The sequence below is a fragment of the Argentina silus genome (genome assembly GCF_951799395.1).
Source record: "Argentina silus genome assembly, chromosome: 1".
NCBI lineage: Eukaryota > Metazoa > Chordata > Actinopteri > Argentiniformes > Argentinidae > Argentina > Argentina silus.
In genome coordinates this window covers 25,948,756-25,963,766 of record NC_139655.1, presented here as the reverse complement: position 1 = coordinate 25,963,766, position 15,011 = coordinate 25,948,756, and the positions used below count along the sequence as shown (strand labels likewise).

At 41.4% G+C, this 15,011-nt stretch overlaps 1 protein-coding gene across 3 annotated transcripts in view; it reads right to left on the bottom strand.

The window, feature by feature from the left end:
- Positions 1-300: 300 nt before the first annotated feature.
- Positions 301-15,011, bottom strand: part of usp53a (ubiquitin specific peptidase 53a) — a 43,485-nt gene continuing 28,774 nt past the window's right edge. For 2 of the 3 annotated variants that reach the window (XM_083678991.1, XM_083678993.1), the window contains exons 13-17: positions 11,145-11,919; positions 9,985-10,052; positions 3,049-3,115; positions 1,987-2,732; positions 301-1,786 (exon numbers count right to left, since the gene is read on the bottom strand). In XM_083678991.1, the coding sequence (XP_083535117.1) occupies positions 1,710-1,786; positions 1,987-2,732; positions 3,049-3,115; positions 9,985-10,052; positions 11,145-11,919 (1,733 nt within the window). In that variant the 3' untranslated portion in view covers positions 301-1,709. The remainder of the gene's footprint in view (positions 1,787-1,986; positions 2,733-3,048; positions 3,116-9,984; positions 10,053-11,144; positions 11,920-15,011) is intronic. The other variant, XM_083678992.1, reaches the window with a different exon arrangement.

Below are 15,011 nucleotides of genomic sequence, written 5' to 3'. Positions count from 1 at the left end.
CTACGAAATAAGAAGGTGCTGCCTAAACAAACGCTGGATTTTACAATACACCAGTTGTTCTTTACTCCTGGTCTAGGAGAGCCACAGTAGAGTATGTGCAGGATTTTGTCCCAGCCAACTGCTGTAATATCTGATTCCTTCATTCAACCAGTATTCAATGGCTTTATTACACAAATCAGATGTGGTTGGGTGGAAAAAAGCCTGTACACTGCCAGTCTTAAGGACCAGGAGAAGACCACTCCCACTGTACAGTATTTGATTTGACAAAGAAAGAATAGCTGCAAATCAATTGGACACTGATATGGTTAAATAAAATTGTTTATTAAACAACTGTTGATCAATAAAAATGAAATCAAATATTATAAAAGCATCTCCAAAAATTACATATTGTACAAATGATGGCTCCTATTTCAACTGGTCTTGACATAGAAAAATAGAAAGGCACTGTGCAGTGAAGTCTGCTGGGCAATGTATAAAACATATTCCCCAAAAAATAAAACAAACATTTTATTACATAATGTGTCAAAAATAAACAACTGACATAGCATGTACACGTATGCAATGTTTTGATAATCTCTGGGTTCAAGCTACAACTACCTGCAGTGTAGCAGGTCATTTCAATCTCATTAAGACAGTCTTAAATCCTGGCTTTTCATACTGCACTGTACATAGCTGAATCCCACCATTATGTTTAGGTTGCCAAATATACAGGAACATAGTTTGACATGAGAGTTAAGGTGACATATCCTGCCCAGAAGGTCAGGACAGAATCAAAATGAAAGAGCAATGAAAGAGCGAGCAAAGAGCTTATATGTGGAAGGAGTGTGAAAGACAATGTAATCAAAACATGGAAATAGACAGCCATATAAAACAGCAAATGTTCTGGGAGAAAGGCAGCATTGAACATGTGCTAGATGCCAATGACTGAGATGTTTCTCTATTAAAAACATTTAACCTCTGATGAGAACAGATTAAGCCAACACCCTATGTCTCAGTAGCCACTCAAGAGGAAGATTGGGATCCATTTTAAATACGTGCTCAAAATAACTGTTCATAGTGTACTCAATCTCAAAAACTCACTGTTTTTTGTCAATCTCAAATAACCTATTCTTGAAGTTCAAGTACCTCTAGTTTGCATCACAACATAGTATAGGTAGGATTAGCACAGTCAGTTTATAACACTGAAATGAGAGTAATTCAAGAAAGAAGTACAAGCATTCCATACATTTTCAGTGTAAAAGATAAATTAGTTACAGTTGGGTTACTACATTGCTACAAATGTTTATTTATTAAATTCTTGAGAGGGAAAGTGGTTTGTGGGAGACATTCATCTGTGATCCAACCCATGGTTTTATGAGATTCAGGTCCTAACATTGACCAACAATGGATCGTATTTCAGTATTTTTTGGCTCTCTCTACTGTCACCTAGTGGCACATACAAAGACTGTTAAGCAGGGTCACCAAGGACTCCTGCTGTCCTGAAGTCTCTTCAGACTAGACTATTACTGCCTTGCGAGACCAATCTCTTTGGCATCCAGATACATGTCTGACTTCTGATATGACATCTGTACAAGCAAATGAGCATCACTATTAGAAGGTTTAAAGTCTTGTAGACAGGTCATGGAGACTTGTCATGGAGATGACAATTGGTTAAACTATTATTGTACTATCATGTCATCGTACCAGTCCCTTCAGTGTTGAGGTTTCCATCATAGGTACCCATGTTCATCAAGTCCTTTTGGAGTTACAGGATTCCATTTTGCTGTAGGTTTACTGGTGGAATAACCTTTAAAAGACAAGGGACACAGATCAGAAAATACAAGAACATATAAACCGTCATAGAATTCTGAAGTTGCAAGTTTTAAAATGTCTATACAATCTATCAATGAAAATCAATTTAGAGCACAGACATGCTAAAATATATACAAAAGTCTGCGGGGGTTTTCACAGATATTGTGGGGAATTATTTAAAGAGTGCCCGGGTACCTGATTCAGGCCTGCTTTTGGGGGGCTCTAAAGACTGAGCCTCTGGGATCGGTAGCCCACCCTCTCCCAGGTCACTCTCCCCTGATGAGGCATGTCCCCCTCCTTTCAAGTCTGTCATCATGTACAGTGCGGGCCTCTGGTGGTACTTGGCCCGATATGTGTCCGTCATACAGCTATCCACAGAGAAGTAAGTAGTAGGCAGGCCCATTTCCGCTGGCAATGGGAAGACAATGTCATCATCGTCCCCTGGTCTGGGGCTGGGGAATCTCTCCTCACTCTCACTGGCTGAGAGATCGTTCCTGTCCTGGTCGGATGAACCCGACTTGGAACTGGTGTCCGACGAGAGCTTGTACTCAGTGGGCGTCTCAATCCACCTGCGGAGGGTAGTGTGAGGGAGGGTGGAGTGGCCGTTTTTTGGCTCGTTCCGGGGGCTCATCCGAGATGCCTCTTGGGGCTGGTGAGAGCAGAAACTAGACTGGTCTGTTGGTCTGTGGGCATAGGTCTTAGGGGGTAGCGGTGGAGCTAGGTTGTGGTAGCGGGGTTGGGAGGGGTCTCTGGAGAAAATCTCTTCTTGTTCGGAGAAGGGACCAGCAAGGTCGTCAGAACTGTTCCATTCTGAACTGCTGGTCTTGGCCAGGTAATGGGGCACAGGGCTCACAGGGCTGCCATCAACATTGTCCTCCTGCTCATCATCCAGGTTGTCCCTCCTGTCCAGGATTCCAGGTGTGTATCGGAAGGCTCTTCTTCTGTCACAGGAGACGAAATACACACATCAAATCAATACACATTCAAACCACAGATAGTCCATCTTAAATTTGATTAAATGCTTGGAAATGTCAAACTAACAATAGTGTGCATAATGCCATAACATAAGGGAAGAAATAGTTTAAGCAGTTGCAGTGTTTATGCAGGAATATCCTCTTTGAAGTTTACATCTAATGTATACAGTAAATAGGTAATAATTAGCATGCAAAAATACAAAGCAGTGTAAATGTCTGCTTTTCAACAACCCTTTCCCACTGCTAACAACAATGTATGGTCTCTGTCTCTGACATGTTTTACCTTTGTAAACTTGGACTATATTTGAGATGTGTTTCCTGATGTTCTGGAGATTTTACTGGTTGATCGCCTGGAAGAGATGGATAAAGTACATTAAGCTCTGCAACTTTCAAGCAACAACAAGCATTTCATAAACTGCATGCTGCATCTGAAATGATAAGTATGATGAGTAAGTTTTTCTCAGTGTAAAAGATACAAACTATGATTTTGGTTAAATGGGGAATGACAAATGTATTCTGGAGCCAGTATACTATAACATACATTTTCAACCCAAACCTCAATTATGCTAACAAGAGGGCAACCAAAATATCCAAAATCTGCTCTGCTACTCTGTTTGAACAAGGCTACAGCTTTTCCTGTGAGTCTCCAGCACAGACATGTTATCTAACAGGGGTCATTGAGAGGACCTAGTCTGGAGTTGGGGGAGGAAGTATCGATCGAAAGAAGAGAGTCAGTCTGGCTGAGTGCCCTCAGGCCCCCTGTGTACCACTCACTGTCTGTTTTGGCACAAGGCAGCCTGGGCCCCTCAAAGTTCAGGCCCAGGCCCAAGCCCCATTAGCTTTGGGCTAACAATGCTAACACTGCTAAAGTGGAGTGAGACCCACAAACCATAGGGGCGGGTGTCATGCCCTGAGCAAGAAGACACAATGTGACATGGCTGGTGGAGGGCAGGGGGCACAAGCTTCTGAACTTTATAAGTCATCCAGAGCAATGTCACTGAATCAAGTGACAACAACATTGGGCAGTGGGCCATCAAAGTAATGTCAAGGCATGTCATGTTTCTACTGATGTTATTTGAAATATACATGCCATGATAACCTCTTTCACTAGGGTGAGGATTTTCAGGGTGAGGATGGGGGAAAAAGCCTTCTCCTAGGAGCATACCGGATGAGTGGATGTGTTTGCAAGGCTGCAGACAGCTGACTGACAGAGAACAGAGAGTGAGTGGCTTAGGCCCGTCTGTGATGCGTCACCCTCTCCATTTTATTTTTTTTGCACTCTCCAAGAGCATTACTGGCCAAATCCCTTCTGCTAGCATGCAATTATGTGAGTCGGACTCCAGACTCTGTAAAAAAAATGTCCCTGGTGTAGCTCTACATGTTTAAGCTGCTAAGTCCATGTGGCAACTCTCAAATTGATGCTGTTGATTTGCAATGTTGGCAAGCAACTGTAACAATATCAATATGAAAAACAAAGCAAGCTGCAGTTTACAGGCTGCTGCTGTACATTGCTCCTTAGCAAATCCCCTCTTCTTTATGGTCGTGTGGGCTGTTGCCCAAAGAAAACCCAGGGGAGCAGAGCTGTTATATAACAAAGAGCAAGTCGACTATAGTCAGAGAGCTGCCTCTTGTTGCAATTTAAACAACAAAATGGTTTGGACATTGGCAATCAGATTACTATCCAATCAATGAATTAAGAATCTTAAGTGCTGAGTCAGAAACTCTCAGCACAAAGCTATTAAATTTTCACTCTGTGTTACAAATCTTAACATTAAAGACATGTACCAAGACATCACAGTCATATCAATCTGTTATAGAGCACATTAAGTTACACAAGAAGCCCCAGGCCCTCATTACTAACCAAAGTACCCAGAGTGAAGTCTGAAAAAAATGTTCGGACGTGTAGTGTTAATAGTCAAGCATACAAAAAAACAAAAAAACATTGTTTAATACTCATTGTTTCATTATCTTCTTGAATAAATGTATTCAAATTAACACAAAACTGCATAAACCCTGTTGCTGTTTTGATTGAGCAGAGCCCCTGGTGTTCAGTTTGTCTCCCATACCAGACTCAAGTTTATAGCCTTTGAATGGCAATAACACAACACATTTAGAGTGTTCAAAACAAAATAACTGTCAGTTTGTTGAACCAATCAAGCCAATTAAATAATCAGATAACTGATCAACTCTTGCTATAGCATGGCTCTGAACTTATGGAAGCTTCAAGTTACTAAGAAAAATAAGTCATGTATTATAGGAATATCGAACGCCCAACGTTTTTAAAAACCTATGAATGTCTGAAATAGTTGTTGATGCAACAAAATGAGACAACTTCACACGTTTCAATTCCAAGACTGTCGAGTCAAGATTTGTAGCTCACTGTTTTCTGCTGATCTGCAGTCTTTACAAGTCCTTTACATCAGTCATCATTTCACGCACATTTGCATGAAAGTCTCGTGCGATTCAATTACTTGAGGATAAAAAAGTGAACCACTGCAAAAATGTCAGCTTTCAACAAGTTTACATTTGATCTGTTGATTGTTCAGAGCACCCAAAAGCCATCAAAAAGTATTTATTGACATCTAAAAATAGTTCCTTTTACAGCTTGCAACTGGATAGCATGCAGTTCCTGTGGAGCTAACTCAATACTGTCTGAACAGTGAGGACAGAAATATATCAGCTTACTCTTACACTGTCAGAAACAAAACTCAACTCAAAAGAATTCAATACATTAAGACATTTTAGAAATACCATATGAACCATAATGACTGCTGGTCAACAGCACTTTCACTTAGCAAAATTGAATTCATGAATTTAAAATAATAATTAGAAAATGAAATCATAATTTTAACTAATATTTATTGCAAGTTCCCCAAATTTAAATGGGAATTGCCTGCAACCCTAAGCATGTTGCTGAATACTGAATCATAATTGTCAAGACTTTATATCAAATCATCATAACATCACTTAACCTAATCCACCCACTCAGTATGGCTTATGTGAGTGTTGATATGACCCTGCTCTATGAACATTAAGCCAAAAGGCACAATATAAATGTGGACTCATCCTAGGGCATTAACACTAAGGTTAACACATTAGTCACTGGCTTGTTGAGTGGCATCAATGTGCTATCTAAGGCTAGAAGCATTAAAACCATGCTCCCAACATACTGATGAGTCATCGACACGAGAGACATCTCGAGAAAGAGAGAATATTACCGCGATAGATATTACACTCATCTTTTTTTTCTTTAATAAATTGTAATAAAAATTCAATGTAATCTATTCAATTGTATCTTTATTTAAACATACATTGTTGTATAATGCATGAATTTGCAAAGGACACATTAAGCCCACAAGAACATGGAAATGGCTTTAAATGTGCTTGGTTACCCATTGGGAGCCAAAGGCACTCTTCCCATCTCAACATCGGAGGCAGCAGGGCACGCTCTCAAAAGCAGTGGGTGCAAAAAAACACAAAAGGGACAAACACTCAATAAATGCTTGAACAAACTAAAGTTCACATGTTGCCTTAAAACCTTTCATCCATAACACACTGCAGTTACTGGCCTTGATACTGTAAATAGACACTTGACAATATGGGTTGTGCATTGAAAGGGAAAGGAGGCACATTTTATAAACTTTGTGAATAGGACTGAACCACTTAGTTGAGTAGGGTCACATTCAGTCTGCATTAGTGACATTATGCTAACACACTAGCAGAACAACAATCAGCACTGAAGAGTGTGTTTCTATGGTCTCCAACGAGTGTCTGGGGAACTGCAGGAGCCAATCTGAGTAAATACACATGATTTACTACTTGGATACGGCTGTTCACAGCAGCCATGACCTTTCCAGCCGTCACACAGACAGAATGCCTCTGTGGTTAGGAGGCAAGGATCCCAGCAGCAAGGACACAAGGCTGTCATTTAGGTGGCAAAGTCTGGGTGGCTGTTCCAGGAGAGATCTAGAAATATCTTCCACAACAAAGTAGATCCAGACAAAACAAGGACTGTTCATAAATAGTGTTTACTATGCGTCTGTCCTGAATCCTGATCATGTCAGTTCTCCTCCTCACACGAAGTGAAAACATTTGTTCATTGTTTTGCTGTCTGCTCTCTCCCACACCAATGTGTTTTTAGAAAGGATTTCAGCCTCTAATGGACCTCTGGAATCTGCTCAGACCTCTCTGGAAGCACAGCCCATGCCAGAATACCACTACTGAACTCCAGCCAAATTGACTTCAAACACATTTGCTGGAGCTTGTCAATACAATTTGCAAATGGCGAGGAGTAGATGCAGTATCCTGGCTCTAAAATAGAGACAGTATATGAAACATTAGCAAACCAGCAAGCCTAAAACATAGCTTGCAAATACTAGTGTGTCAGACATTTTTTTATTTGGAAATACAAATATTGCCTGACAATAAATCCAATTCATTAATTTGTTTATGTGTGCAATTAGCTATGACATATTACGTGTAAAAAATACATTAAATTGACCAGCTCCCGTATAATATTGTATTAAAGGGTTTGTCAAAAAACGGAGCAGCAGAAATCAGTGAAAAATAAATCAAGGCTTCAAAAGCATTACCTTGCCAGGGAGTGTTACCACATGGATCGCTCTGCATACACAGACACTCACAGGCCAACAGAGGACTGACATTAAACGCTACCCTTTTCCACTTTGATTTGTCAGCTCACCACTCCACTTACGTAAAACCACCTTCACACTGGGATAAACACTGTTGTCGCCCCTCCCTCCATGTTCCCCTAACTAAGTTCTAACGAGGAGAAGGGGCAAATAAACACATTTACATACCCTTTATTTGCCCTCTCATCTCACCCATCGCTCATCAAATGCACGTAGAAAATAAGCAATAAAGGGCGAAAACAAAATGCCACATTTATGCCACATTTTATTTCGGTGCATGTGTGAATGCCACCTTCTGACAGGCCCGGTCGTGGCATTTTCTGCCCGGCTGGGCACAGCTGGGAGGCCCCTGCAAGCTCACTCATCATCCCCTTTCTCTGAGGACAAACTCCATGGATTCCAATTCTGAGAATTGGTGATATGTTTTTACCGTGAATGCAAATTGGAGCATTACATTTATAATTTTCCCTCTCTCTCCCTCTTCTCTTATGGTGGAAACATGATGGGGAGCGGAGACAGAGAATGTAAGGGGTGTCTGGGCAGCAAACCCCTGCTGCTCTTCATGTCATTTAATCTGACTCTATCCTGTCTGGGGGATAACAATTATTTCCTAGTTGTGAACCTGGCTTGTTTTTTTGTGTCATTTATCCAACATGGGGTCTGTTCATTGAAATTCACGCCAACTGCATGTCTCAGACTCATGCATGTGTTGCTCAGGGCAAGCAGCACACATTACTCTGCACAACACACATTAACTTTCTAAGGAAAAAGGTCAGGTCCAGTAAATGAGGAACCAGAGCATATGGATTTCCATAAAGTATCCCCACCATTGGGCTGTGACCTTAACACAACTGATGGGTGCATAAATCAAGGAAATTGCTGAGCAGTGTCAAGTCCTTATTACACAGAACCTCTCTGGGGAAATGACATTTCTGAACCACATAATGATGAGGATTATCTTTCTTTTAATGATTGACTTATCTACAGTGCCTTCGGAAAGTATTCAGACCCCTTCACTTTTTCACATTGTTGTGTTATAGACTCAATTTAAAATTGATTAAATTAAATGCCATCAATCCACACACAATACCCCAGAATGACAAAGCGAAAACTGTTTTTTTGAAATTTCAGTAAATACAGAAATACCTCTGTAGATAAGTATTCAGACCCTTTGCTATGACACTTAAAATTAGCTAAAATGCAAAAATGTCATCAGCAAATCACGCTTGCAAGGCTAATAGTTCATGTCATTTTGGAATTAATATGTTTGTATAGGGTCTGATTTGCATAGGAATCAATTACACACTGTGTGGATCAGGTTGTCATTACAAACTGAGCAAATGGAGAGGAACAAAACTGCTCAGGAATGCGACCCTGAGCCCTGGGGAGACTTACAAAAATCTACAAAGTTGAATGGTGGAGAGGAAAAAGCACAGTCGATGGGATAACATCATCTCAGTCACTCTACAAAATTGGTCTATAACCAAGGGGCCAAAAAGAATCCCTTAATGGAAAATAATCTCTCTCATATCCATAATTGTGTTTGCAACAATAAATTCAAGTAATACAGCAAAGAAAGTGGCTGGAAATGTGCACATGCAACGCAGTGTCCGTGGGTTTTCGTGTGAAGAATAGTAGTAACTGCATCAAGTTATGGGTATGTTTGTCACAGCAGGGACTGGGGAGTTTGTCAGGATCAAGAGAAAATTATGAAATTTGCTGAGGTGGTAGTGGCATCCTAATCTACACAGTGTGTAATTGATTCCTATGCAAATCAGAGACCCTATAAAAACAAAGATATTAATTCCAAAATGACATGAACTATTATCCTTGCATTAAGACGGACTCAATTCATCTTATTGAGTAATTTGTTTATGACATTTTTTAACAAATGTTTGACAAATTTTAAGAGTGTCATAGCAAAGGGTCTGAATACTTATGTACATGAGCTATTTGTGTATTTCAATTTTAATAAATGTACTGAAATTTTAAAAAAACTGTTTTCGCTTTGTCATTCTGGGGTATTGTCTGTGGATTAATGGCAAATTCTTTTAATTTAATCCATTTTAAATTGAGTTTATAACACAACAAAATGTGGAAAAAATGAAGTGGTCTGAATATTTTCCGAAGGCACTGTATCTGATCAGATCATTATTTTCCACATTACCAAACACATTGGGTTAAGTGACTAACAGTAAATTATATTTCCTCCAATAAAAAAGTGTGGCTGCTTCACTCTCAATAACACTTTATACAATAAACAATTTAGTCTAAATTAAGTCTAATCCAGGTCGCCAGGTATTGACTTAAAATGAGCACAGCTGCTCCGTTTCATATTTGTAGCATGATGTTTATGCTTTGGGCAAAACAAAGTATGACAAGGAGGGTGTACAAATAGAATTTTGCCAGATGCTATAATTGGCTGAGAACAAATAGTCAACCTTATTAAAACTACCTGAGTAGCAGGTAAACAAATCTTGCAAGACAAATAAGGAATTACTGTAGTCGAGGGCCATAAGGCAACTGGCACAAAGCATCATGGGAAGTTGGACACCTAAGTCGCTTACCATAGGAGAACGAAGAGTGCAAGATGTCAGCCTTTGGATCGTAACCTCTCAGTTGAAAGAACGGGTCCCTAAAATACACAATTCAGTGGGCTGAATTCAAATGGTAACAGTCACTCATACACCATATGACAAAGCCTTTCTATGTATGTTCCTGTGAATTGTCTCGGCATGCAGATTTCTCCACTACCAACCTTTTAAAGAGATTAAGTTGGCTCTAAACTGCTAGTGTAAACAGGGAAATAAGCCCCCCATCCACTGCACTCCAAACTATTTTGTAATGTGAATGATTCACTATGGTGTAATCTGATACTAATCCACAAAACAGATTATTTTCTTTAGTACATAGACAGTTTGCATCCATCTTGGTTCAGATGGCATTTGCAAGTTCAGGAGACTCCAGAGTCAATGCTAATTGAACCATTACAGTGCTATAGCATTAGATGAGGAAAAGGCAATTAAAACACTATCCTCTAATACTTAGCAATGGTATCTGAATGTGAATATGTCACTACTAAGGATGTAAATAAATAATCTACTTCCAAGGTTATCAGAAGTATTAAGCATGCACAGATATACATATTAAAATACCTTTCTCCCTTAGCATATTAGTATTGATGATCATAAACTAACAACGATGAGGGGGAATGATCGCTTCAAGGAGGCATATAGTGATGGCATAACTATTTGAGTATTACAAGATCATATGTCTATTAAGAAAATCTGTTGACTAAATGACAATTTAAACATTTGACAAGTTAGACATATCTGTATAGTTTCCACATCAAATGAGTCATTCTAAAAGAGAATAAACAAAATGCCAGAGGCCGTGATTTAATGTCAATATTGTCAGGCACAATGACAATATTGACAAGGGCATCATTGCTTTTATACAAGAGTTACACAGAAAATCTGAAAATTGTGACAAGAAAACAATGCTTTAAGTATAGATTAAGGATATTAAGGATAGATTATGGTGGTTTCTGCCCTGTGCTCAGAAATATAACTCTCAAAACCACCACCGTTGTCAAGGGAATGCTATAAACAAATCTACTGCTGCATATGAATATCATAACAGGTGATTTAACCATGACATTATCGTCCATTAAATCATAAAAATCATCATTGGTCTGATCAACTAAAAAAAAGAACACTCCCTTTACCTCGTCAGATGTACCTCTGGAATGGGCCTGAGCTCTTTGGACGTAAAGTTCTCCACCACGGGTGAGTCCAGGTTGGCCGAGCCATTGCTCAGCCGGTCGCTACTCTCATAGCCGGACTCAGTCCGCTGAATCTTCCAGTTGTCGTTGCGGACTTTTAGGCTGGCCGTGCCCTTTGACCGGTCTTTGTCAGCATGCCCACCCCGACTCTCAGAGTCCAGTGAGCTTCGGCTGCCACCCGTCTCGTGCCTCTGCTCGTCTTCGTAGATGGTCATCAGACTCTTGGGCTTCCGCTCTTCCCGCCCGCCCCAGGTGAAGTCCTTATCCCTGTCTCTCTCGTGAGATGGCCTCTCCTGGCTGGATGGCCTCCGGCGGGGGCTGTGCTGCCGGCGCTCGTGGCTGCCCCCACTGTTTATCACGCTGTCCACGTTTAGCACCTCCCGCATGGGCTTCCACGGTCGACTAGGCCTACTGCTACGGCCACCAGCTCCATTCTCGTGGCGCTCCCGCGAGTCCTGGCTGCTGTCGGTATCATAGCCATTGGAGAGCTGGTCGAGTCTCCGACTGTGGTGGCCGCTACCTCCGCTAGGCAGGGTGGGTAGTACCTGCACCCTGGAGTGGGAGCGTGGGGGTTCATTGGAGGACCGGCCACCCAGATAGGGTGTCCTCTCAGTCCTGGATGGGCCTTTTCCCTGGCTGCTGTAGAGACGGGTCTCCAGGTACTGTTTAAAGCCATTCTCTGGTGGCGAGGCAGAGCGGGTCCTCTCTGGAAGTGGATCTGATGGAAATTGGTAGGAGTTTTATGAGAGGCCATTCCAGACCACTTAATCACAATTTAAAAAAAACAACACATAGTCCAACAGATTCCTCTGGTATTTTAATTGATCAAAAAATGCTGTTTCTTCAACAGAAAGGACTATATCAAATTGTCTAGTGTTTTAAAAGCTACACTCCATAGCTCTCATTAGATTGTAATAATTCATTTTCAGACACTATTAATACAATATGACATTAATTTAACCATTACTCCACGAGGTAAGTTGACATAAAACATAATTTGCAACAACGACTTGGGGAAGAGTTGCAGTGGAGAGGAGATTAATGAGTCAATTGAAAGCAGGGGATGATTAGTTGTCCATGATAGTATGAGTGCCAGATTGGGAATTTAGCTAGAACACCAACATGCCTCCTCTTGCGACAAGTGTTGACTTTGGAGTCGGGACCTTGGTTAAACATATAATTCGAAGATCCTAACAACATTAGAAATTAATATTTGCATTACAAAAAGGGACAAAAGAAACACATTTGGTGAAATCTGTCATAATGAAAAAGCGAAGGCCCAAAAAGATGAGGCAACCAAAACAACTGGGCCATGTTGACGAATCTCAGACCAAAGAAGGGAGGTGTGGAGAAGGAGTGTGGGGGGGGGGGGGTTACATTAATGATCCAAACAACCTTTCTGGGTGGATACAGCGAGGAAATTCACATTTTCTGCAGGGTAATGCTGATTCTGACATTACACTTGGGCTGGCATAGCATCTATCCTGCTGCCTCTGTTGCCAAATGCCAATGTAGCATGTCACGTTGCCAAGAGCAGCAACTCTGACCTTGAATAACACCCCGATCTAAGACACAACGCTCAGTAAAAAGGCAACAGGGGAGTGGGGGTGAAGGGGTTGGATACAGTACTTTATCGCAGGGACGCCTGCAGACAATAGGAAGGCGTAAATAATGGACGCCTGGAGCCTGTGTTTCTCCTTGGTGTCTGTACCGAGAGTAGCAGCCTCACACAGTGACGCCTGGGCAGACATTAATGATGAAAGGTGGCTATGGCTGTGTGAGTGTGAGTGTGTGTGTGTGTGTCTTTGACTGCAAGCATGCACAGATATTTCCTGCTGGCTGTCCATGACCCCTTGATCTGAGTCTGTGGCCTGGAGTTGTGTATGATTTTGGGGGCGGAGTGTGTGTGTGTGTGTGTGTGTGTGTGTGTGTGTGTGTGTGTGTGTGTGTGTGTGTGTGTGTGTGTGTGTGTGTGTGTGTGTGTTTTTTCAAGGACGTGGTGAGTCATGCTGGCCACTTTCATAAAACATGGCCGGACATCTCTACTGGAAGATGGTACAGTCATATGTTACTTCAGGCACACACACACCAGTTCATTTATATACAGTACTGACTTAGGAATGTTATCATGTATGTATGTGACAAACACATTTTAAAAACAGTGTCGGTGTCTAAAAAAACAGGATGCTTTTCAAACGGGTGCAAGCAGAAACTGAAGCGTAATCTGAGGTGCTCTTGGCCAACTGTGTGTCGACAAAATATGCTATATTCTATATATACTATATTCGCACCTCACGCCTCCATTTTCAAAAAGACGTATGCACAGGGTAGGTGTGGTGCACCATACTTGGGGAAAAATTGCATTTCAATTGCTTTATCGCCAGTCAAAGACTTTACACAGAAAATAGAATGTATAGGACTCGTTACAGTTTGTAGATGCTTTAGATGCTACCGATGATCAAGTAATCAGAAACCATACATTTGACAATCATGCCATTCTGGATTTAGCATTGGGGATCGGAGCAAGAGCTGTTCATAGGTGACTTGTACTATTATTTTGAGTGACCCCTCCATGCCCAGGCCGTCGCTGGCCACTTTGTTCACGAGCTGTAAAGCGTTTCCCTCGGGTCAGGGTTTCACTCGCCTCCGGTCCCCCACCAGTGCCACTTTCATCGGAGTGTACTGAATGTTTGTCTTTAGCTCTTTGTTTTATTTTCTCTGGCTGGGTAACACCTGTGGGCCTGATAATACTAGATAATAAAAAAAGCGCAGGTCATTGAATGCATGGAGGAATGTACTAAACGGAGGCTTGAATTGTGAAATATATGCTCGTTATGAATGATTTTTCACTGTCTGTCGCTCGATTATCTTAGTCCAGTCCCTCTTGCATATGGCATTGGTGTCCAACATTAGCCAACAGACCAAGTGAATGGAGTGTATTAGAAGAAACATGAAGAGCCTACTAACTACAGCGTGTGGGTGATGTGATTATGTAAATGACATGGGTCATAATCTACTGTAGGCCTAAACCTGGTCTCAGGTGTGCATAATGAATTATGTGATGCAATGCCTCAGCCCTTTAAATGGAACATCTCCTGAGAGATGAAGTTGCTGTGAGAAGGGATTCTGCTGACAGCTCATGTGAGAATTGAATCAGTTTCGAACATAACTAACACTGTTCAAATGGTGTGTTTTTTTGTGTGTGTGCTTGATGTTTGTCAGTGTGCCTGTGCAATTAAAGCTTGTGTGAATTTAGGGGGGCAGCTGAATGTCTGTTGACACAGTGCAACAGCAGATGAAACCTCAGGGTCACCCCTAAACCAAATGCCAACTTTCTAATGGTTTTCTTCAGTGAAAGTATCCAGTTGCTCTGGAGTCTGCTTTTTAGCAGAGTGCTATCCCAGGCACGAGTGGCACTAGGCTAGATTTATACCACTTACATTAACTGTGTCACCCCCAGTCTAACCATTCATCATTAGAATGACACTAGCCTCTGTTAGCCTACTGCATTCAATCATAATGGGACGTGAGCCTGGTGCGAACAGGATTGCTGCAGTTGCATGGTGGATTTGGGGGGGTGGTTACATTTTGGTTTCTAGCGCCATCCAATTGCCCACTACTGCACTCATTGAAAACGACAGGACAGATTCAAGCAACATGGTAGAGGACTAAAATCTATGTTATAACTTCTACCTATCAGCACATGGATCTGGGCCTGTACATTCAGTGGTGAGTGTGTTGGTGTACGGTACATGGAGGACCACTGTCTGATTATAAGGGAGGGATGAAGACAGGCTTGAACAGACGTCA